At 35.1% G+C, this 26793-nt stretch overlaps 1 protein-coding gene across 1 annotated transcript in view; it reads left to right on the forward strand.

Annotated features, from left to right (window-relative positions):
• Window positions 1-26793, forward strand: part of LOC150108581 (latrophilin Cirl-like) — a 191347-nt gene that overhangs the window by 145129 nt on the left and 19425 nt on the right. The window contains exons 3-11 of the mRNA XM_090390865.1: window positions 3898-4090; window positions 4765-4871; window positions 5435-5716; window positions 6559-6720; window positions 12357-12460; window positions 14559-14750; window positions 21490-21673; window positions 22614-22745; window positions 24524-24714. Coding sequence (XP_090246991.1) covers window positions 3898-4090; window positions 4765-4871; window positions 5435-5716; window positions 6559-6720; window positions 12357-12460; window positions 14559-14750; window positions 21490-21673; window positions 22614-22745; window positions 24524-24714 — 1547 coding nt within the window. The remainder of the gene's footprint in view (window positions 1-3897; window positions 4091-4764; window positions 4872-5434; window positions 5717-6558; window positions 6721-12356; window positions 12461-14558; window positions 14751-21489; window positions 21674-22613; window positions 22746-24523; window positions 24715-26793) is intronic.

Below are 26793 nucleotides of genomic sequence, written 5' to 3' on the forward strand. Positions count from 1 at the left end.
AATGCGATGGATGGTACCGAAGATGACGCAGTTTTTGAAGGGAGTGACAACAACAGTTCAGACGAAAGTAATACGAACGGTGACATTAACGAGACGAGTGATAGTACCGAGAGTGAAGATGAACTGAACATTGCTAATACAAATGATTGTAACAATAAATAAAAATTGAGTAAGAATTTGTAAATATCTTTATATAACAAAATATTTTTTTCTAAAAATCGTCTCATAAATTTGGGGTGCGTCTTATCGTCCGAAAAATACGGTATTTTGGTATACTATATGCGATCCCGTTCCAGGATTACAATAAAGTCAAAAGAAAAGAATTGTTATACTGTAATGGAAGCCATCCTTTATTTCTAAAATAAAATTGGTTATCTCTGTCTGTATGGCATAAATAACATAAAAATATGATTTCCCAAGGAGATTATAAAGGATACATTATTGCAGCACACATCGTGTGTGCTGCAATACTTTTGGAGAGGCAGTGTACCCAATTCGCGTATGTTGGACACTCTCTCCAGTTTATTCGGTTATTGTCTGGTATCTGGTTTCTGTAGTAACTTCATGAGTGCAGGAGAAAGTCTTGTTAGTGAAATATCTTATGTAAATCATTTCTTTTCCGTCATGATTTAAACCCCAATTTGAAGCCCCCTTGGACTATAACATTGCCCACCAACTGCTTCTGTTCCGCTGTTATTGTTACCTTACCTTTTACGTTCTTGAAGATAAGAAAAAAGGGGGAAAAAACCCAGAACCAAGAAGTTGTTAGAAAAACAAATCGATTGCTAAGTCTTTCAGACGTTAGAAGATAAAAACAAGTTGGAAAATGCACCTGCAACATACAAAACAACACACTGGCTGTTGTGGCGCATCATATTCAGAAAAACTTCATGCAATCTGTTCTCTGCGCGCGGAAGTCATCGAAATATTGACAGGCCTCAAGAGAGTTTTTGGAAATAAAGAAAGACTACGGAGTTTATACATAACGATAACTGTTCCATAGTAAAAAAAGGTTTCGTGTGCTATTCAGGAATTGTGATAAAAAAGATTAGCAGTTAAGCGAATAGATAACAGGATCTAGTGCATTAACATCACTAGCGACATCTGGCGAGGGAAAAGGTACAGCATTTTAAACCTGGAACTTAATTTAATTAACTAATTGTAATTTTAAGTATAAAATATATACAAGTCGATGCCAAATTATTATTATTATTATTAAAATTACAGCCTTTTAGTTTATCCAATTTTGTGGGCAACGAACAATCTTGGTTTTCTTATTCCCCATCCCCAAACGAAACCAAAATAAATGTTGTTTCTGCAGAAGATAGCATCGTAGACGAATCAGAATGTTGCACATCGTTGGGAAAAAATGGTTTGTTGACATTTGCTTGAAACCCATTACTGAGAACAGTCCGCAAAGAAAATGTCTTTGGTAGCTTGTAGTCTTGTGGTATTGTCATTCCCTAGTGGATTGCAGACACACATTAGACACTAGTACTCGCTGTTTTTAATCTAAGTAAACAGGTAGTCTCAATTATGTTGTAATGAACGAATGTTCACAAGACTTTCTTTTAATAGGGTCGGTAGAGACGAAGAAATAAATCTTTAAGACTTGGATGCCTACAGCAAATAGTTTTCTTTGAAGCTAGACCTCATCGATCATGTATCTAATTTTTGTCATTATTTCTTTCTAATGAAAACACACACACACACACACAATGCGTTGCGTTTATACTGTACGAGTGGTCAAAAGTGAGTTTATGTTTGGTGAAAAGACGATAAAAATCAAAAGAAGTTCATGAGGCTTAGTAATTGTTTTGTTTCAGCATTTTGTTTAATTTACTATGACTGAATAATGAAAAGAAAAATCGTAATTTCGTTAATGAACAATCCATCAAGAGATCAAAGATCTTCCAATGATTAGCTACGTTATGTAAACAGGAATTCTTTATTACGATACTTTTTTTTGTTGGTTTGCGAGTATATATCTGTCATTCGTCTATTCTTCAGGATAATAAACATGTGCCACAAACGTCACAATTTATTAATTAATTTCACTTATAGATTTAATGTTATTCTATTATAACACAAGAAATTCATCAACAATTAGTATTTCAGCCTTGCGTTTTAAGACAACGATTGCTTTCGGATTGTTGAAGGCAACAATTAGCATCACAAACTTACTTTTCAAGGTAATTGTTGCTTTCTAATTGTTGAAGGCCACAATTTATATCGTAAATTTGCTTTTCAAGGCAACTGTTGCTTTTTGATTGTTAAAGGCAACAATTAGTATTACAAACTTTGCTTTTCAAGATAATTGTTGTTGTTCACTGATTGTTGAAAGTAATAATCACTCTATCTGGTTTTCATGATGAAACAATTGTTGAGATGAAGTTCTGTATGTGGTATTTGCTTTATTTTCCCATCATTCAAATATCACAATCATAAAGTATTGAAAATGGTAATATCATATGAATGATTTTGCTAATTCAAATGGATTCTGACGAACAAAAAACTATCGCAATATAGCAAAATGCAAATATCATTAAAATAAATAAATGGGCTTGTATTTGCGACTCTCCTATGTAGCAACATCGTAAATAATAAACTAAAACAAGAGCATTCATTCAGAAGTATAATGGACAAGTTTCTTTTTCTTTATCTTCTTCTACGATCCACTACACCGGAATATCTCAGAGTTACTTTGTTCCAAGTTTTTTTTTTCTTCTTCTTTTTCTTTTATCTTCAGTCAAACACACACATACGTTCGTGTGAAACGTATGATTTCGGCGGAACCAAAATCGCCTGCGTGCCGTTGATGAAAATGCACTTTTAGCCGCTAACAATTCACTGTGTAAGTACGGTGGCTGTCATTTACTCAACACCTCTCTGCGTTTCGCTAGCACTCCGGGGACTTTAGTCGAGGAGTCTGTCTTGTGTCTCGTTTTACTTTCGTCCAAAACCACACCGTACGGCATTTTACGCAGACACCATGATTTTAGTGCGCCACAAGTGGGATTTGAAAGGAGGGGGGAGGGGAAGCCGTGAACAAAGAGAAAATGTAGCGTGTGATTTATGACAGCTAGAAGTAACTATTTATAGTTTTCTGTAAACTTTTCACTTAAGTTTATTGTTTTTTTTTTTCTTTTTTATCTTGGGGAACTCTGCTATTAGAGACATGTAGTTGATGAAAGTTTCTGCTGATGTACGAGCAAACTTATTTTGTGCCGTATATATTTAACCCTAGGCCCGCACTAGGGCAATATTTTGGGACAGGGGAGTACAATTTTCCCTGGGGAAAGGTTAAAAATTTGTGTGCTGTCCTTAGCCGAGCGATCTATGTTTTACACATAGTACATGAAATAAGTTAATTTGTGTGTTGTGGGTGGTGGTGGGGGAGGGGGGAACTGGATGAAGAATAGTCACCTTTCCCCAATTTCTGACTTCATTCGCTCACGTGCAGACCCACACTTTATTGTGTAGGCATTCGAAACCGAAATCCCTACGGGATAGGTTGATTACTCCTTATTCCAGGAGTGTTTTATATCTGTAGAAGTGTATGTGTGTTCACGGGGCAAGTGTGAGAGACCGGCTAACTCACCTTTAGGCGAAAGAGACCAGATAAAAGTTCCTCACGTCACTGACGGGAATCGAACCCGGGTCTTTCCGACCAAAGGACTTCGTCTATACCGACTGAGCTATGGAGGCTCTCTGACTTCATTAAACCCATAAAATTTCTTAACAACATACACAAAAAAAAAACCTTCTTACACAAATACCTCGTTCTTCTTACGAATCAAAATCGTTATCTAGTTTAATTTTTTAGGCTTAGCACTAATAAAATAAATTTATTTGCTTACCACATTCTTACTTGGTTTTCATCCTTCTTTCTTTCAGAGCTACCACGCTACCGTACTGCATATGCTTGTGAAGGAAGAGAATTACACATTTCCTGTGGTGAAGGGCGACTTATTCAACTGGTGCGAGCTAATTATGGCCGCTTCAGTATTAGCATATGTAACGAACACGGCAATCTGGACTGGAGCGTTGATTGTACATCTCATCAGTCGTTTCAGGTGATCCAAGACAGGTAAAATTTCTTTCTGAATCAAACTACATTTAAAAGAAAGAAATATCGAATATAACAAATCGTATATTTGTTAACTTACCACAAACTTCTTAAAAACAGCAAAGGATCTTTAAAATATAAGATTAAGTATTTTAAGGAATCTTGATAATACGAAGAAGACTGGGTCATTTATAATATATGACAATTGGAGAAGAATCTTCTCTGTTACAAGATGAAGTCTAGCTTTTACTGAAAAAGCAAAACTCTCCTCAGGAGTTCACGCAGAAAAATAAAATTTCTCAATAAAATCTGTCGTCAATTTAACGACTTCATTTCATGCATTGTTAAATACATTCGCGCTTTGCCTTTATTAATATGAATAAGTTAACCAGTTGTAAGCATTTATCTGTACTAGACTCATTATGATGTAACATATGATTATGACGTAACAATACACTCGCTTATGTACTTTTTACTTTTGTTTCTATGTTATGATATAGGATGTTCCCATGGAAAACATTATTCAAATGCGTACGAATTTTAAATGATTTTGATGTTTACTATTATACTGTATATTTCTTGTAGTATGTAAAATAAGGATTCAGTAATTAAAATACTGATATGCTCACAGTTCGGATGAATGCCCTGTTTCCACCTTTTTTTCGATGTTATTTATTTTTTAAATTTTATTTTAGCTGTGGAATGAAGACCAACTGTAGCCTGCAGGCATCTACTGCCGTCTTTGGAGATCCTTGCCAGGGTACCTTGAAATATTTAGAAGCTCACTACCACTGTGTTCCAGGTACTGTTCCCCTCATGCGTGGTTCACTTGTAGCAATAAAAACATTCGTTCTAAACCGTAACCAGATTTTTTTTTCTTCAAAAACATCATTAATAATTTAGACTTTGGATGTAATAAGTCCTAGGAATTGTAATTAATTATCATTTTACCTAGTGGATTATAATATTTTGATTAATTTTGATTTTATCATTGGCAAATGGAAGCCATTGAGTATTGTCCGAACATTTTTTTTTTTTATCTCCAAGAAGCACCTGAGCCATCGATTTAGAATTTGAACCATTCTTATAATTCTCTGTTGATGATTATAACAGCGCTAAGGAACCAGCAACACATTAGGATTGAAAAGCCTTTAAAATATGTTAAGCTACAACGACACCTACTATCATATATTGTTTGAGGTCTTTCATATGCAATGTATTTATAATATTATTGGAATTAATCATATGAGATAACTACCCTATTTGCATGCTTGAGACATAGTTGTTATTAATGTGTGTGTGTGTGTGAAGACGGTCCCAGATAGTTACTAATTTGTCCAATGTCCGTTGTACCATTGGTGGCAGAGTCGTCCGCGCCAGTATCAGCAGTCACTCCAGCCTCTCCCACGAGCACTGCAGCTTCATCCACAACCAGTCGGCCACCCATCATTATTCCTGTCACTCGGTACGCTCGACCCTACCCATCACCGTCAACAGACACGGGAAATGTCACCGTCACCCCATCGCCGTCCGCTCATTACCCCACCGACACTTCGAGTCACACGAGTGGAGTTGGAACAACGGAAGCTGCAATCAGCGTATCTAAAGAAGCGGAAGTAGGAAGCAGTGAACTGCTCATAATTACAGGTAAGATGATGCGCATGCGTTATTTCAACAATGTTGAGCCAGAGTTAGAAAAAATAAATCGCATTTTCACTTGCCGGATGCAAAATATGAAATGTTATTGATGAACCTACAAGTCCTGTGGGAACAAAGTTTAGACGCATGAAACACCTGATACTTATAAGGAAGGCATTATAAGATGCTCCCTATAAGAAATACTTAGTAAAGCTGGTTATTACTCAATGGCCATGGCCTTCTGGGTAGTGACTCTAAATTCAAAATATCAAACCTGATTTTAAATATTCAGGTTTGTTATCCTAAATTTGGAGTCACTGGCCAGAAGGAAGGCAGCCGGCAGACAATAGATTATTAATTTTTAACCGTATTTACTCGAATATAACTCTCACCCCTGATTTTACTTTACGAGAGAAGAAATTAAGAAAATAAAAAAGGTTTAAACATGTTCATGTCGGGGGGGGATAGTAACTCGCTCCCCGCGGTAAATAACACGCCCTCCCCAATAGCTACTATACTGCAGATGCAAGAAAAACAAGTAGTTTTATTGTATCACTGAACAAGGTACAGAGGCCTTTGCAGTCTGTGTAATATATTTCTCAACAAATAATCAATTAGAGACAGCTTGAATAAAAACGGCGCTAACTAATTTGAGTCTATACAGAAACTGTGCTGTATAGACTCAAACAAAACTATATGTTGCACCGGCAAACACAGTATCTAACTAAAAACTATTGTCCAATTTTTCAATTACACGAAATAAGTGTTTGATTTACAAATTTTACAAAATTTTTACAAATTTTACAAAATTTTTACAAATTTTACAAATTTCTAAACTTTTTTCCCCTCAGGTACTCCACCTTCGGTTACCACAACGTCATTCACTACCACGGAACGCATCATTCCTACTAAAGCTCACCGATACTGTCCTCCAGTAGTCGCTAAAACTTTACATTGGAATTGGACTGAAGCCGGTCAAACAGCAGTTCAAAAGTGTCCTGGAGGCGCTCGTGGTAAGAAACGAAAAAGTGTAGGAAATTAGTGATGACACTTTGTTTCTCATTTACTTTCTATAAATTACCCGAAGCTTCTAGCATTTGTCGCATTTTATTCAGAAAAAACTCAAATATATTTTGTCGTGTGGGTACTAAGATAAAAGTCTCTTAGAATAATATATTGAGCAACCCGATAAATAAAATTTGTTTGTTATTCAGTCCTCTTCCTTTCAGAGATTGGGTTTGAGAAGTAAAACGTGGCCTCAACTAAACATTCTGACACAAAAACGGAATGTAATAAAGGTGGACACTGATCACGCTGTGAACGAGATTAATGGGATTACATAAGTTTCAAAATGACAAAAATAGCTGCTGTCCACTGGAGGTGATGCGTATACATTAAAGCTTTATATGCAAATGAACACAACTAAATAACATGCTCGAAGACCTGTTGGCATTTTCACCAATTTTCCGTAGCCATGGTAACGACTTTATTGTTACTCGTAGAGGGTTGTCATTGTTGTGGCCTAATAACCATAATGGGCTGCTCTGAAGAGGTAGAGCATAAAAATGACGACGTCGATTACAAGCACATAAAACCAAGGCCCATTCCGAAATGCAATTAAGCAACTTGTCAGCTTTCTTATTATTTCATGGTGAAATATTACTGGTGAGAATGAAGACACAAAAGAACCAGATGGGGTACTCAATGAGTACACTCTTTAGCCGTAGCAGTATATTTATTGGGATTTTTTTTTTCTGTCATACATAGACCAACCATCCTTGGAACACAGAACGTAACAAGAGTTTAGAATGGCTTGTCGGAAAGAAAACCAGTGTAAACGCTGTAACAACAGTTATGAGGTAAGAGAAAGCGACACAAACACTGTAAGAGAGGTGTTGTCTCCGCCAGCCATTTGCTTAACAGGTTTCGATCCATAGTTAAATAGCAAATCCCAACTTACCTTAAAATATCAAGTACTAGCTTTGGCCAAAACACGAATAACCATTTGCAGACACGCATAGTAGAAAATGGCAATCATTAAGATATTCCACTATTATAAATCTTTAATAAGATCCGTCACATTGATTTTTTTCATTCTCTCCGGCAATAATGGTAACAAGACGTGGAGATAACAAAAATCTACATCACCGTTAGTAGAAATTGCTCTTGAAGCTCCCGGCAGTAGCTAATCTTATTTGAGTTCAAAGATTGAAAATAAAACTCCTTTGCTACGAAAGTGAAAGCCGTCGAAATTTAATATCCATCCAGTGAATCCCCATTGTGATCAAAGGAAAGGGGGATGGGAGGTTGTATAGTTTTAATAAATTACCTGTCTTTCATCTTCAACCTCAATTTTAGTAAAATTATTTTTGCGCAACAAATTGAGAATAAATTGCATCCCTCCCCCCTCGTAAACTCTAATAGTTTACTCTTCCAATATTGGAAAAATGTGAAATATTTTCGCTCATTTCAATGCATTTGCTTGCAAACCACATTCGGAACAGATGAACGATTATGCTAATGAAAGAAGTGGAGCTAATTAATTTCTTGATGAACCAAAGATAATGGCGAAAGAAATGAAAAATCAAACGCAAATCATTATCTAAGAAGGAAACAAAACTAGCTTAACGATTTGGGGCAAATAAAGTAGAGATAGCCAAGGCTGCTGCCGGAGCATAAATAGTTCAAATCTCGCTCCAGGGAAATCACTGCGTTGATAAAAAAAAAAAAATAAATAAAAAGGAACAAAACAGACGAGGAAGAAAAAAACTGTAATAATTCAACAGTGTGCTCTACAGTCAGTTTGACGCCTTTCTTTTCTTCCATATCTTTTTCATAATTGTTCCTTCCTTCCTTCCACATTTCTTTTCACGTGTCGTTCTTTCAATATTTCTTTTCGTATTTCTTCCTTTCTTTCTTCAACATTTTTTTCTTCCTTTTTTCTTTTTCTTTCTTCTTTCAATATTTCTTTCTTCCTTTTCTTTCTTCAATATTTTTTTCTTATTTCTTCATTTTCTTCCTAACTTTCATAACGAACGTCATCCTTATGCAAACGGTATTCCTTCCACATCGTCCTTTTCTTACGAATCTCTTGCTTAATAAGATTACACATCCATTTGACTCCTATCTATTTATTCTTCGAACTCTCGGGACACATTCTGATATCGCATCATTTAAATATTGTTTAAATGTTTCCCATACACTAGATTAGGCTAGAAGAAACTGATGAGGCCAGGGATTTTGGAGTGTTAGTAGATAGGAAGTTGAAGTTCAGGGGCCATGTGGCAAAGATTGCAAATACAACTCGAAAGATAATTGCAATGCTGAAACGAATGTTCACATGTAAAGATAAGGATGTTATTTTACCTCTTTACAAGGGCCTTGATAAGACCTCACTTGGACTATTGTGAGCAGGTCTGATCTCCGTTGTGATTCTAATATATTGTTAGAGAGAGTGCAAAGGAGAGCTTTCATAATGATATCAGGATTGGGGAATACTGATTATGAAGACAGATTGAGAATTTGTAAACTACAGACACTAGCAAACAGCAGAAAGAGGGGTGATATGATTGAGACTTACAAACTTCTGAAAGAGTCAAACAGGATTTCAATTGATGGGATTTTTCAATTTATGGAGGATGAGGAGAGGACGAGAAGGCATCCTTGGAAGCTAAGAATGAAGGCCGCTAAGAAGAGTGTGAGGGCTAGATTTTTCTCTCATAGGGTGATGCGTGACTGGAATGGATTGCCATTGGATGTTGTGAGTGCAAGCAGCGTGAATGAATTCAAGAATAAGTATGATAGCTGGTGTGTGTGTGTAGTATGTGGCCTCCCTCGATGAGTCTCTGACTCCCTGGAGGTCTCTCTTAATAATAATAATAATTTTCTTCCTTCAATATTTTTTCTTCGTTTTTTCTTTTTCTTTCTTCCTTCAATATTTATTTTCTTTTTTCTTCATTTTCTTTCTTCAATATTTATTTCTTCCTTTTTTTCTTTTTCTTACTTTCTTTTTTCTTTGTTCCTTTTTTCTTTTTCTTTCTTCCTTTTTCTTCTTTTTCTTTCTTCCTTCAATTTTTCTTCCCTCTTTCCTTCTATATTTTCCACATTTCTTTTGTTTTTCTTCCATCCATATTTTAAGTTGGAGAGGGGGACTTTCCATCATCACGTATAATTTGACCTTTTCTTACACACCAAAAGAATTTTTTCGAATTTTTTTTTTTTTTACCAAGTACGGAGTTAGCTAGTGCAGAATCATATTATATTCTATAGACAGAATAAGTCAAACACGATTCTAACGCTAAATCGTATTGTAAATTATATTAACTTGACCTACCTTATCCGAACATAATCGTCTCTGTCGCCATAATGGTTTATTTAAATCATCTCATTAAATTAACAGGCAAAGTTGTTTACGAAATTTTAAAAGTTTCGTCATAGGCGCTCGACGACTATTAAAACCTGACTTTGTAGAAAATAATGGAATTCTAATTCCGTCCATTTCAATTACGCAAGCGTTCATCTGCTGGAATTCTAGAAATTCAAGATAATAATCAGTGCGTTATTTTTGCTAAGGCATTTCTCGTCTAATGATTCCCGTATGAATTACGGGGATGTTCGGACCAGTAATTGCGTATTCTGACTCCATCAATGCGTAGCCTCGAGATATTCGCAGACACACGTACCAAATAAATTATCTTAACGGGCCAATAAAGGGATCCTGATATTACTGGGTTAAGGAAAATGGAAGGACGAAAATATACCGGGGGTAAGTTATGGTCACATGACAGCTATTTTCCACACACGTTCTTTATATATTTCTTGCTACTGATGTGAACTGCTACAGTAGTTAAAGTACAGTAATACGTTCGGAAAGACTATTTATAGATTCATAGTTGAATTAGAGGACTGTAAATTACTGAAGGGATTTGCATTGTTCCGCAAATTGAAATTCCTCTCCTATACCATAAAAGTGGATCAAAGTTTATGACGGTTTTTGTTGCTTTCCATTCTCGAGCTTGTTGGACTTGCTTTAACACAAATATTTGACATTCTTTCATTCCATCTGGTTGCTAAAATTGATTTTTATAGAACTTCTACCTTCAGATATTTCGATAATAGAAGAAAAAGTTTTACCAAGATCATTATTATCAAAACTGAATGATACATTAATCATATTGATCAAAACTGAATGACAGCAATACTAACATAAGTGTATCATTTATTATATTCTTTCCCTTTTGGCAGGAATATTCATATTATCAACATCACGCTTTTCAAGGAACAGGCCTAGAGTGGCCTGTTCCTGCTTTAGAAATCATCGTTGAATCTCTTAAACAGGATGTCCTGGTTTTTTTTTTTCCTAATGGTTTGTAATTCAAGGCTAGTTTTGGTAATCTTTCTGTTTCCATTCTTTCAACGTGTTTCATCTATTTACGTTTATATTTTTTCTATTACTGATTCCTGGTTTAATTCTGTTCATAATTTCTCCATTTCTTTTGTGATCGAATAGAGTATACTTTGCAGTTTTTCTCATAAATTATTAATCACCAAATCAAATGGAATCACTTTGCGCTGTTCTTTAGTGTACATAATCACCGAAATGGTCATTCTTCACGCGGATAATTCAGCAAGTTAACTGATTACTTAACGATGGTGCATGGTTATGCTCATTACTTTAAAATCTCAAAATTATTTCAATTAAACGTTGAGGTTCTTTCTAAATTAATTTTATATTTATTAAACAAGGAAGTAGACTTATCGGCTGTACGTAATCTTCATAGAATATGTGCTGAAGCTGTCTCAGTTTAATATCAATGGATGGTTTACATACTTCAACGTATTGAATTTCAGCTCACTGAGATATTTTTACTGAGAGGATTGCAAAGCTTGAATCAATTTTTGCTGGCACCGCGTGAAGTAAACACTACAAGAAGAAACCTTGGAATTCTTTTAACGATTACAAGTCGTTTCTCCCTATCGATACATGAAAATAATGAGCTTTGCTTGTCCCAGAATTAAAATAGCTGTCAAGATTTACGACTTCAACACTTACATGGTGAGAGTAAAGAAGAGAAAAACTACCCGAAGGTCATTCATATTTCAAACAAGTCTTATTCATCCGTTTTGTAAAGAGCATCCTAGAACTATTGGGAAAACCACCACTTTATTGACACCGATGGATTCCTGTTAATCTTAAGAACGGCGAACATCACAAAACCTTTAGCGTACGGCGGTTTTACGTGTTGTATTTCGATAGAGAAATTGACTTTTAAATTCGATATCGGCACACTCCATTTTAACGGTGTCTTTTCAGCATCCTTTTTTTGGGTGAAACACATTCGCTGTGATTTTTTAAAGTCTTTACCACAATGTAAAGGCTTTGAACTGTAATCGAAATTAAATGACTGCAATATTATGCAGTATTATCAAAACTAGAATACTAAACTTCACTTGTATGGAAGTTATGTGTATTTTCCTATAATTTTATATTCTTTAATATGATACAGACTTGGGCGAGACCAGTTCTTATTACAGTCAACTTTATTTAATTCGAAAATGTGTTTTTTTTTTTTCATTTTAATCTGAATATAAATTGTATTATAATATTTGGGATTTAGTATACAAATTATGAATGTGTTGTTTCCCACAGGTCGTGCGAAGTGGCGCTGCGATCGCATTAGCAATCATTGGACTCCGGATACACCAGACCTCAGCGAGTGCACATCTATATGGGTGGATAACATGAAGAAAAACGTAAGCTAGCTGCCTACTTAGAAATTAACTATAATTACAAATAACATTGATTTCTTTGAGGAATTAGTTTTTTTTTTTCCCCTTTGGTAAGAAATGAAAGAAAGGATGGCAATGATGAACTAATTTGTTGTATTTCATTATTGAACAAAATACCATAAAGAAAAAAAAAACAGTTTGAGCAGCAATGAGACTGGAGACAAAAAGCAATGAAACCCGAATCATGCGTGCATTGATCTACGGCAATAAAATATCTAATTTTGCTTTACAGCGGTCATCATGAGGGATGATAACGATTTTTGAAAATTGAATGAGACCGTCCCTGTCGTCCAATTTACGGCAAACGTATAGAATCGGAACGGAAGTAGAAACGTGATATTCAAAACGATTTGCGTGCTGACAGCCAATGTTGAAATGAGATCCGGAACAAATCGTGTACGTTGGAAATGAGATGTCGTTCGTGGTGGAAAAAAAAAAAAAAACCCAGAAAAGTTCCGACGCCACAGAGGCGGAAGGTGTTGGAATAAGGTGATCAAGAGACGAACACGCCAAAAGTTAGTGCCAGAAGTAGAATAAAAACCAACGGCATGGCCTTATTCTCTCTCTCTCTCTCTCTCACTCTAGAAGCTTCTACTGCATCATTTCTCATTAGACGAAGCTCGCGGATGCAGAAGCTGAATGACCGCAAGCCTTCCGTCTTTGATTTGTCTCCACCAAATAAACCCCCGACAAACAATGAGTAAGATGCGTGTTGCCTTCGAACTACTTCTTCGTATTGCATCCCGGAAAATTGTTCTGATTGCTGGAGAAGTGTTAGTTTTCTGAAGAGGAAAGAGAGAGAAAAAAAAAAAAAGAATAGGAGAGAAATGCGCTCTTCCTGTGTTGCCGTTATCGGAAAAAGCCACGTGCGTCTTAGCATCCTCCTCCTCCCTACCTCAAACATTATCGTCTCGAGAAATTCTGTTACTTGTTATCTGCCCTCCGTCTTAGTGTAACGTAACTTATTACAGCTCCATCTCGTGTTTCTTCACTGGTTGGTCGCCAGTTATTTTTAGTCGGATGCGGTAAAGGAATACCGCAGTAAATGTATTACGGATTCGGATTACCTGGATGCTGATATAAATGCCATTACGACTCGCCAAAGGACGAGAAATATAATCTGTTTTTTTTTCTTCTTCTTTCTATCGTCTTGTTTGTCTTCATTTCTTCGTTCTGAAATGAGAGAAGAAACAGATCAACATGAAATCTAATCTAAACCCATTTGAAATTTCAACCGAGTAAAACAAGAATGAAATTTCTTGCCATCTAAGAAAACTTAAAGAACTTGGCTTTAAGGTAGGTAGTGAGTGAATTCTCTTGGCCTGGAAATAAACTGCTTGCTGGTTGTCCATTCAATCATCTGTTGTATACGGACATTCCATTTTGATGAGATTTAGAAAGACGATTTTTGGATGGCACTCAAGCATGTTGCACAAGTAGCAATCGGATCTTCAAGACGTAGAAATGTACTTTGTTTAAATTCCTTTCTTAACTTATCCTCAGGAACTGTCCCTCCATCTGTTTTATAAGAAATCTGAGCAGGTTTTATTATATTGGAAAATTCATTACATTCAAGTGTGCACTTTCACAAGACTAACAGAGAGACATTTTCGAAGTTAAATCACGTATATTGCAAAAGGAATTAAAAAAAAGCAAACAAATTATATATTGTATTTAATATATAATTTGTACACTAGAAAATTAAAACTTCTCACTTCTATATACTTCTACAGATCCGATTATTAAAAAAACCGGATAAGCTAGTCGCAGTGTACAGTTGATTTTATTTTTAAAAAATTATTTTATTATTTTAAGTCCATTGAAGCAATGAAGTATGTTGATTAGATAATTAATAACTAATTATTTAAAAATTGCTAGCTTTATAATCTTGTCATATCCATCAACTAACATGGCTGAGTCCCACTTTTCCTTCGTGCAACGTTCACTCTTCTCCTATGCCTTTATATAATGAATCAACTTTTTTTTCTTTTTTTTTTGACTCCGACTTAAAAAATTAAAGCATGCGTATTAAAAGATTTTTAACATGACTCTTCTATTGCAGATCCTCGAAGGAGATTCTGTAGTTAACCTTGCAGGCGAACTAGCTACCATTACGCGCGATAAGCCATTATATGGAGGGGATATCTTACAGACCACAGACGTTCTTCACAGATTAATCTCCAAAATGGCCGAAAGAGTTCATGACATTGCTGAAGAAAAACAAAGACAACGTCTTCTGCAGGAGTTGACACAGGTAAACATGCTAGCACTTCGTTCAAGATTCAATAGTCAACCTATTTGTAACTGTTATTATAATAAATGAGTATCAATGTTGTGATTCATAAATGCATTGTTTAGTTTAAGTGATATGGCAGTTGTGTATCCATCGATATAACCTGCGTAATTAAATATAAAGATATCAAACGTTGCTAAAGTAATGCCATCCACTTAAATAACTACCAGTTCAGTGTTAATTTGGCTTACCGAAAACCAGTGTGTGCATGTATGTTAACAATCAATTGTTACCTCTTTTGTAAGTGGTGTTAAATTTGGTAGATGGCGTTAACGTGATAGCTAGCTGACCGCCAAAGTGAGTGATCATGTTCGAGACCAGAAACGTTTTGCGTTGTGTAAGATCACCTGTTTGATTTTCATAAAATCTTGTATAACACTACTGTAAACACTTGTATAGTTTTGGTTAAAACACAATTGCACGCTGCAAGTATTCGAGAAAACAATTAAAATCACTTAAAGATGGGTTTTAACCCTTTTTTTTTTGTCTGTAATTTCATCTCCTTCCTTTTGTAGAAAATAAAACTCTAAAGTCAAGATATGGCTTACTTAAAAATGAATTTTTTTTTTTTCAATACTTTCTAAACTATTTTACTTCGAAGTGCACCAATCCGATAAGCAGTTGTTGTTCTAGGAAGTGACGATTGGATCATGCGCAGTTAAACTTCAATACAAATTAGCTAAGAACGACATTTTGGTCTATATTGATTTCACTTCCTATAGAATTATTATTATTATTAGTTATTATGATTGGTTTGCAATCAAACTATTTTATAATCAACAACGGGTTTTTTAAAAAATCAGAAGTTTTTTTGTTAATTAATTTGAAGCCTTTTAGTCAGCTAGTGGAATTTTTCAAACTTTTTTCAAGTAATAAATACTTAAATGCAGTATTTTTTTTTAATTAAATAATCATAGTAAATTCGCGAATATGCTATTCGCGAAGTTATCTACAGAGATTCGTTATAATATTATTTCACTCGAAAAATCAGCAGCCACTTATAACTGCAATCACTCCTAAAGTCAATTGAATACTTCTATAGCATTTAAGCCATAGCTTGTAGTTTTTGGGTTTTCTACTAGCATTTCTTGAGCACATATCTGAAGGAACCAGTGATTAGTTCTACACTACAGAACATCTTTTTTTCTTACACACACATCTCTGGTCGCTGCGTAGTCCATCTTTTCATTGTTCACCTTTATCAAAGATGCTTTCGTTACTCGACGAAGTACACACAATCGACAGACCCTATTCAACCCTCGGAATAGAAAAGGAGTTGCGGTAGAGACAACGTAATTGATTCATCGCTGCCGTAAAACCAGAAGACTACAAAGAAACAAACTCATGGTTATCGATCGCACACAAAGCCAAACACGGGACGAGATATGGCACGTGTGTTTGCCGTAGACCATTAGTGCTGTTTGCCGAAAAGCAATATCACTTAATTTTTGGTGTGTGTGTGTGCGCGTGTGTAGTAGGAGGATCGCCAACCCTCTGCGGACACTAGGTAGACAGATTAGTAGCAACACCCCACTGGTGGCGTCACGGTAGTTTACTCGGGAGAGTGGTCTGTCACTGGATTCATTAGTCTGACATCGCCCCGCTCTTCTCTGTAGCGTATGATAACGAACAAACAATGAATATAATTAAGAGGCTGATATTGATTTTTGGAATGAACGAGGGGGGGGGGGTAGGATGGGTGTGGGGTTTTGTGCTTGAGCTACATTGCTAAAGATCATTAACAAAAAGGGTAAAGGGTGGGGTGGAATGATAAAATACATAAAAACCTGTTAGAAGAGTGATAAGGGAAGAGATGTATCCCGTATCTCTTTCTTGTGAATCTCTGACAGCAGGAGTGCAGTAGATCGATGAGTCTAGAAGGGGGGGAACCCATCCCCTCCCCCCGCATCCTAATAACAATATCTCACTGCCTAAGATTGTAAGTTTTGTCTCCGTTGATTTTGGGAACTTTTCGCAAAACTTCGTAAGCACTTTTATGATTTTTTTTCGTCCTTCTGTCGCTTTTTTCTCTTCGCATTTCGGTTTTTGCTCTCCTGAACGAATTGTAATGAAATTTGGAATTTTTATTAAAATTTATTATCTAGAAATATCGCTTAAATAATTTTATTTGCAGAATTAGGCAACATGATTTGAAATTAAATATAATCACTGGCAACAATAAATAAACTGAACTAATTGTGATTCTTAGTTCAAACAATGTGCTAATACACTAATGTTATTGCAGTCCTTATCTCAACCGATGATCAGAAAGTCAATATCACATTAGCATTTAGTAATAATAATATGTTTTAAATGACTGAAGATATAAGGTGTTTTTTCTTTTTTTTTTGCCTCCATATGCAATGCTTGTAAATTTTAAAGGCAAGACTTCGTTAACTGCATATATATAATCATCACAGTCTTCAAGCCTACTTATTACTGAGGAGCGAAACCATTCTTAGGCGTACTAGAAATTTACGACTTAAAGGTCATTAATAGCATTTTATGTTCGATAGATTGTGCTATAAACATTTCAGAATATACAAATGAAAAAAAGGTGAGTATTCTCGTGGTAATTTCCGTGATGTTGTGGGCAGAAGAAGTTCAATTCTAGTAACCGATTAGAAAAATTTATTCTAATTTTTTTTTTTTCAACTGTTCTTGTGAGTTGATCTTTTTTTTTTTTTTTTTTGCTCTAGAAAGAATTGGTTCTTATTCTACATTAGAAAAAGCGTGCTGTAAAATTTGCTCATTTTTTTTATTCTTAATAATACCCGTTTGAATTAGGAACACGAAATGGCTACAGCTGTCTATCGTACGCTCGTTTTCAGTACATATGCAATTCGTAGACTCAAGGATTATAACAAATGTTGTTATAACCCGTAATTAAATTAATTTCCAATTTAAGGATTATAACAAAATTATTAATCTGTCATCTCGAATTTGACTTAATTAGAATTTTTAATTTGACTATGATGATTACATCAATATTAGTGATAATCAGGAAGAAATTTGTCTCCTATGAATTTTCGAAAAGAGCTGAAAGAATTCTGCGAATTTCCTTAAGGTAATGAAAAGGGCGTCAGAAGATTGATTACTGTTTATTATAAATGAAATCAGAATGCTTAAACTGCTTTTCAACACCACCTCTAAACTTGTCGAGACATTTGTTTCATTGTCCTGTGAGTTATATATTTTTATTATTTTTTTTTTTTTAATTCCCACGTCAGAGAATGCTACTGGATGGCAAGGAAGCGATCAAAATCAGAACTTCATTTTTAATATCGATTGTGAGATGTTAATGGGCGACATCTTTCTTTTGCTGACCAACACACACACACACACAGATGCAAGTTGCTAATAGCTAGATCAGGGCTATAAGGAGTGCGATGAAGAACCTCTCATCCTAGTAAGTGATTGCGATGTGGTTGAACCTCAGATGGACGGACATAATTGCAAAGCACGAGTGCTTCAGACTGTCAAATATAAACAAATCTCAAATATTTGCGTGTCGCGATGTGTTTCAGCATTGAACAGGAAAAAAGATCAAAATGATTCCTCTGTTGATCCCAAAGTGTCACATATTAATTATCATTTAGTTTAGCTATCCGGGATTATAAAAGTCTCATCTTCTTTGTTTTTCTCTGCGTAGGCACAGACAGGAAATACAACCTGTTTGGAACGCCATAATAGCCAGGGGAGCATCGTCTACCTCTGATTGAAACTTCATAAAAAAAATATATTATGCAGTCATCTTTCACTTGCTCACAAAATTACGATGTGAGGGAAAAAAACAGCCTTCTTTCGGATTACCGATAAGATAATTAAGGACATGAGGCGTCAGTTACGTGCACTGCTTGAGTCCTAGGCAGAACGATTATTATTTTTTCACACATTTATGAGAATGAAACAGTCATCTCCCTTGATCTTTCATTGACCTCTTTCAGCCTTGCGCCCGCGAGCACACACACACACAGTAATTTTGTGCACTAAATCATACACCCGACACCATCCGTATCAAAACACCCTGATTTATTCACTTATATCTTTCTCGATTTCGTTCTATCTTACGAGATTATTGTACCTTATCGAGACTACATGATTGAAGCTGTAGGTTTTGGTATAATTTCTGCAGAATTAGATTTCAAATGCTTATGATGGACATCAGTAGTAATCAATGGATATTAATAGTTGCTGGAATTGTACGGTCATTCTACCGAAAGATGGGATCGTGTTTCTGCTTTCGATTGTGCTTGGTCGATACTTGTAGTAGATGCCTTTCGATAAATCGTTGATACGAATGATATGTTCGCTGCTAGGCAACAATTAGTAAACTAATTATCTCTATTGTTGCCCATTGCTAGATTTGCTAGTCTGCTTGTGTAACCTTTATAGTAATGTGTTGTGAAGTTTGTTCTTGGCCAGTCGTTCGTGTGTTACCATTCTATGAAATGGTTCTGGAGGTGTGATGACTGTTTATTGAGCTGCTGTAAGGACAACCGATTGTGATGATTTCGATGTAACTAAATCTACATTTATTTGATAAGTATTTTCATTTATTAACAAAGCGTGAAGCAATCTTTAGCTGTCTTAATGAGATGCTTTGTTCTCTTTCCAGTAAGAAATTGAATTCAAACTAGTTTAATTTCGTAAGGAAAAAATTTTTCAAGTTATTTTTTTTTCTTTAATTTTAAATGGGTTTTCTTTGGCAGTCATTAACATCATTAATATGAATATTTAATCTCACAAAGCACTTATGATTTAGTTGACTTGTGAATATTTAATTACGATTTTCTTTCCAACAGAAAGGATTTTGGTCTGCCATTTTATTTACATTTGTAATACGTACGTGTGTTAAGAGCTTTCATTTGTGTGTGTACAGACGGAGGTTTTGCGAATTACGGTAAAAAAATGGGATCAAACATATGCTTGAAGTAATGATTGTAATGTTGACTGAGTCAATAACCACAGCATACAGAATAATAATTGATTTAATATCGCTTTTTTTAAAGCAAGAGCAGTCTCTTATGCTAAGATAGCAAAGGTTGTGTTCCATAGTTATTATAAACTTAATTTTAAAAATAATTGAAAAAAAAAGTTTTTTTAATTTAGAAAAATATCTTTTTTTTTCATGAAATTTCGATATTTATTTAACTTGAGAAAAACTTGGAAAAAAATTCCAACCGCACGGACATTGCAGCTTCTATCATCCTTTCCAGAACAATTCCGATTATTTTAGAACTCAGAACTCTCAGTGTGTGTGTTCATTTTCATTAAGTTTGGGTTTCTAAAGATATCAAAAGGAGGATCCTTCGCAGTATACGAATTATCAAATGATTTATAATCTAATTATTCGTGCTAGACGTAATATGTAATATGTTAAGGGTATGCGCCATAATAATTGAAATTAAGACAGCGTGAAGAATTTTTACAACTATGTGGAAATTGGCTCTCTCTCGTGTGTGTGTGAGCGAGAGAGAAAGACGCACGCACACACTCGGCTGTTATCTATATTGATAATTCCCAATGTAGTTAGGAAAACATCAAATTAATCTCCATAATTTCGTCTCTCTCCATTATTGTAGTTTTGATAATTAACTTCAAAGTCTAGATAATAAAGAATGATTTATACATTGTTTAGACTTTCTTCTCAGAACTTCATCAATTTCATGCTATACCGATCTCTATTGGGTATTTATAGAAAAGGTCATAAAGCTGAAGAATGGGATAGCGTCATGGATATACTCTTGTTGAAAAAGAAACACACGTGTGTGCGCGTGTGTCTGAAATAGTGCGAGTTCTCCTGTCAATTGTTCTGAGTTGCGTCTTTAAAAATTGAACTGCAGTTGTAAACACTATTGTAACACTCATATTTATTATGCTAGGTTATTGTATTCTAGTAAATAAAACCAGTGTTCTTAAACAACAGGAATTCTAACCTTAAAATACACCCATGAGCCAAAAAATTATGACCATCCAAACTAATTGGCTAGAAACATGCCTGTGATGGCGGTATCCACGTATGGGTATTGTTTTCACGCACATCTCTGGATTCTCTCATTCCCATTTCCACTTAACCTTTAGTGCTAGTTCTTACTTAAGCATTGTTTCGGACTAGACATTGTCGTACTTGGTGACAATGCTAGCCGATGGAGCTGGACTGTTCCAGCAAGATAATATCACAAGGGCAGTAATGTGCAAGTAGGGTTTGAAGAGCATATCCAAACAATCAGTATGCTCCCATAGTCACCTGATGCTCTTGATATGAATCACATAGGAATTTGTGGGATCATGTGAAACGTAGCATCCACTGGTCAACGTCAGTGCCTCTCTTGGTCGTTGACCTCTGGAACGGTGTTCTGTTTGGTCCAGAATATCTCAGAATCCCTTCGTTGTCTAGTGAAGTCAGTGTCAAGATGGATGCCATCTGTTATCTCGCGAAAGGAGAAACTGGTCATAATGTTTTGATTCATGAGTATAGATAAAAATCATTTTCCTAAGAAACTAAAAAGAAAATATTTAAAAAGACACGTTCAAATACAGATTTAATTTTATTTATAACTTTAAAATAAACTACTTATACGAACATTGTCGTTACGTAATAATGAGTAATAGCAACATTTAGCTATTATTTCTGATTCAAATGAGAAAAATTATCCATATTTTATTTTATTTTATTATTATTTTTTTTTTTGTTTAGGCAGTATTGGAGGTCAGCAATAACCTTCTAGAAGACTTTCAACATCCTTCGTGGCAGGATCTTCCTCCTCCTCAACAAAAACGGGCAGCTTCTGGTTTGATGAGGAGCATCGAAAGGAGTGGGCGGTTGCTTGCCGAGTCTCATCACAAGCAATATACCTTGAGAGCATCCCAAAGCAACATCTGTAAGTTTTTCAATATTTCTATGGCAATTTATGCTTTGAAAGTACATCGTAAACCGTGTTACTATGACAACAGAGTAATATTCATTGTTGAAAATAATCGGTTTTGTTTTACTTATCAGTGATTGGATCACAATAAATCTGATATAATGTCAAAGGGAATGTGGTGATATTACCATCAACTTATAGACAGTAACGGATGTCTTGGAACATTACATGGGACGGGGAAGTATTTATCTGTGGCTAGAATCCACTGTACTCATTCTACTTACTCTTCGTTTCCTAAGCTGGCGAAACAAGGAAGCACATCTTTTTATTCCCAATCAAATTTCACTAGCGACATCAGCGACATCTACCTGGAGCTCATCGAACCCCCGTTCGTTTAGTGGGTTTGTAAATTGGTATGCTGATGAGGTAAATGTAAGCGCTAATATTATTCCGAAGGAGGCTCTACGTAGGTGATTAATGGTATGTTTCAGCTAAATACTGCAGTGTACAGAGTTTACGACTTTGCACTGCTAATGAGTCCGGAGACAAATTCACGTAAAGTCATCACGCACTGGAGGTCTACGTCAACGGGGGTAGTGTTAGTAGTGTAAGATTATGCTGCCTGAATTGTGTCGATGTCTTAAAATCCATTGTACTAAATACTAACAGAGGAGACTGCGGTCGCCTTCATCATTTGATGGGATGCTGCTAGAATAGAATATGCCGCATCCTCGTAAAATAGACGACAGAGCCGGGCCATAGTGTATTTTACACGTTTTGCTAGCGATTTAATAATTTCAGTCTGTAATGCTTGCTGAATATTCCTCCTCCTTCATGATTGTTCTTCCCTTTATCATTTAAATCATCAATAATAATCCTGTCTACCATTCATCTTTAATCATTTGCATATTCTGTTTATTTACAGCGTTTTATTTGCATTTCTGTTTATTTACAGTGTTGTCCGTTAAGGTGATGGAGTCTTGGAATGCAGGAAATCTGATGGTACCAGCAGAGCTTGATCGTTCTTGGTGGAGGACAGAAGACTGCCTTTTACTGTCTTCTAGAGATCTGCCTACTTCTAAACAAGGTAGTAACTGCTTCTTTTCTATTAATTTCTATTTAAATCGTTCTTTAGGATTTCTTAAAATAAAATTTTAAATATTCTACATTAAACTGGGGTTTTTATGTCTCCAATTGTTCGACTCGGGTTAATTCTTGAGTATTTTGCATTTTAACCACGATAACTTCACTATTGTCGATATAATATTTCATAGTAAGTATTGTAGTTGCTGTGCTTACTAAAAATGACTATTACTTAAAAAAATAGCAAAAAATAAAAGAAAATTATGTCCAAATGGTTGTTGACAAAGATGGAAAAATTCCCGTGGCAATCCTATCAAAGTTTTTTTTTTTTCCCTTACTTTTTCCTAAGGACTTAAAACTGGTATGTCATTTCTTCGAAAGTCCAACAGTTCTTGTACAGAATTCCAGTGAAATTTTATATTTTTCTTTAGTTCTATGTACGTTTATCCTCGTAGTTGCCGATAAACTGAATGCATATTCGCTGATAAGTACTTCAGACACGATATTCGTCAATTTCCTTGGTTGGTAGATTGTAGCGATAACACAACAGGGAATATGTTTGTTGCATGACCTTGTTTTCCTGCTATAAATAACCTTATAAGATGTTATCGTAATCTAAAGTGTCTGTAATTAGAGTGTTCAACCTTACCTAAATGGTTCTTTGAACAAGGACTTCCTAGACTCATTGAGAATCAATTGGTGGTCTTGAGTGCAATTTCTATAGCATAAGTCATCTTGCAGAAAACAAGCTGTCATTTGGGATACTCAAGTACCTATTACGTTGAATGCGTGAATTACTCTGCTTCTATAAGATGAATAATATTTTTCGTATATGCGTTCTCTTCATCTCAAGGATATATAACCGAAGATATTTTATAAACTTCCCGTACTGATAACTAGGACGTAATTAGAGGGTTGAAATTAATTACATGCCCCCAGGCTTTACTAACAATTTCCTGCTTCTGTTGATCTCCATATGCATTATAATAAAATATAATTATATGTTTTCTAGAAATATTAAAAATCATTTGAATTAACAGTGCTAATAATCTACTGTTATCAGTGAAAAAAATTAGTGCAAAAAAAAAAAAAAATGGAGACCAGACTTTAATAACAAACAAACACACTCAACAATGGACGTAACCATAGCGATTTCAGAATATTTCTAGTAATCAAATGCTTAATGCAGTGTCTTGCAACTAAACAATTGTTATGTCATTCAATCACATTACGATATTCAGGGAATTAAATATGAATTGTTGTGTAACGCAAGTAAAGATTAATGTAAAATAATAATTTACAACAATATAAAATGAATTACACTCATGTATGTTCTTTTTCAACATATATTAAAACATTTTATATTGCATATAATAATAATAAAGCAATGCAGTGTAAATCGTGTGAAAAGTGGTAAGTGTTTGACAAGAGATGAGAAGGCCGAGATATTGTCAACTGTAGCATCACTCGGTAGACGCAACGCAATGTGCTGTCAGAAACTTCACCAACGTCCTCTTTGATCCATTCAATAACTACGGGACTTGCACCAACATTAAAAAAAAAAAAAAAAAAAGTCAAACCATTTCCCAGACGTGTGTTCTGCGCATGCTTCAAAAATATTGAATTTAAAAAAAAAATGACAGATATCAATAAATGCTGTACAATAAAGTGTTACGTAACAATGATCACTTCCACGTGCGCTCTTTGTTACGTTTATCAAAAACCACGTGATCAGTGCTAGTGTTCATGTTGTAGTATTTATATATTATTGCTTTACTTTAGGTGTAACCAGAGTGATATTGGCCACTTATGACCATATGAGAGATTTACTAGGGTCGGAGATTCACGGACTGGATATGCCTAATAACAATGTCACTCGGATCGTGAACTCTAGGATAATTGCCACATCAGCAGTTGGACATCCTACGATCAACATGGAGGTTCCAATTACAGTTACTCTTCAGCACGTTCAGGTAAAGGTAGTTTGCACCATAGTTGGTGTACAATAGATGATTATTTTTTTCATACTGTATAAAGAGCGATGATTTAATGTTATTTACGCATTTTAATAAGTTATATATTTTATTTATTTCTTCCCTTTATTATTTCATTCCATTTCTTGAAGTAATTGAATTTTATTGTTTCTATACTGAAGGAGGAAAATCGAAGTTTTGTGGTATAAAGGAAACCATGCAAAAATATCTGCGGATGACAAACATTGTTGCACATTGATTTCTGGACTCATTCCCATCTGCAACAATCAGCGTCCTTCCTATTGGCCAATAGCGTACTGAATAATCTATAAAACCGTTTCGGTTCAGTAAAATTATTTAATGCCAAAATTTTGATGTTGACAAATAATTCAAAGTTGTTATAGATGGAAAAATGTATGCATTGAGACTTGTTCATCAATTAAGTTGCTCTGGTTTTCCCGATTTTTAAACTTCCCTTCTTATTGCCATAATAACCCAGCTTGACTTTATCAGAATTATGTTAAAATACTCATTTTGATTTTTTTTTTTTTTTGAAATACAGTAGGTATTTAATATTTTTAAAATGATTTTACTTTGTTCGTCTATCCGGAGCGTCATTACATGGTCATACAATGAATACACTGAATATTAAAAAAAAATTCATGAAACTTATCACCTAGTTTATCAAAATTCTATCAGATGAAGCTATTCTCCATCTTCATTTTCCTCAGAAATAATAATCACCATTCTTTACCTCTTCCCGCAGAATAAATGAAGTTTTGTTTCTTATTACTGCAGAGTTTGGTTTTAGCAAAGCGAATATAGTTTTTGAGCATCATCTCTCGTCTTAAGACGAAAAACAACATTTTTTGTACGATTTTTGTGCCCCTTATCTGATTGAACGAAATCAAAAATAGGTGTTGATGGTATTACGCATGCTCAGCATTAATAATGTCTTCTTAACACACCTGGGATTCGAACAATTCGGATAACGTCCTCAATTTCTGCTTTATTCAAATTTCTTTAGCCGTCGCTTATCAGTCAGACCAATTTGTCTGTCTGTCTGTCTCTCTTTCATCTTTCTGTATTTAATATTTCATCGGGTTGCGTTGCTACATCTGTAGTAAATTGTTGAATATCGCTGTCTTATCCACACTTGCGTTACCTTGTCCCCAGGTGGCACTTTGTAACCTTCTTATCATTGCTTGTCGGCGGCATTCTTACATTTCCCAAGGAACACGTATTTCTTGAGAAACCTTACGTAAATTGGGTCTTCTTTTCGAAAGCAGTTGTAGTGCTCAAGAGGGACAGTCCCCCTCCTCTCCCCATATCTAATAAAACATCAGAGAAAACGTCTGCATTTTCGGTTATAAAAATCCCTGTATTTCTACGGCAACCCTCCTTGATGGAAACTCGGCAATAATATAAGAAATGCTAATTTGCAACTTCTGACTGCAATGAGCAATGTTGCTGCTATCCTCACGAATTTTTTTTTTTTTTTGTTTTTATTTCGTTTCTCTTTTTATTGCTTCGATGAATATTTCATTACTTCATTTTAATCAATTCACTACGCCTCCGTAAAAGTCACGATAAAATGAAAAAGGCCAAGGCAAGAAATTTTTTTTTTCTCCTTTTTCCATTCAATGTATTTCTCCTTCTCTCGTTGCCAACCAAGGAGGATGAAAGGAAAATATTTTTATTACTTTCAGTCTTCCGTTTAGGTATTCGAGAAGGCAGGCAGGAAGACGAAAAATTCTAATTCTCGGAAGCTGTGCCATAAGCCTACACCGGCAAAGAACAATGCGTTGTATTATGCAGTGGCTCGCAATACATTATCCGATGCCAGATCTCAGTAAGCTCAAAGTTACTTGCCTCTTGTGATTATTTTATTATACGAGAAATAACGGAATTGCACTGAAAAATTAAATTTGGGCTTGAAAAATAAATGTTGTTTAAAATGTAACTTTCAATCAGAATTTTAATGGGCAATCACATGAAGATGACAGTTATAATCGGCGAATCCTCTAAGATGTTTATTGTCCAAGTAAATCAAAATGGTGAATTGAAATACTTAAACTG

Source organism: Typopeltis vanoorti, chromosome 3, assembly GCF_054136105.1.
Source record: "Typopeltis vanoorti isolate ZY-2024b chromosome 3, IOZ_Tvanoo_1.0, whole genome shotgun sequence".
NCBI lineage: Eukaryota > Metazoa > Arthropoda > Arachnida > Uropygi > Thelyphonidae > Typopeltis > Typopeltis vanoorti.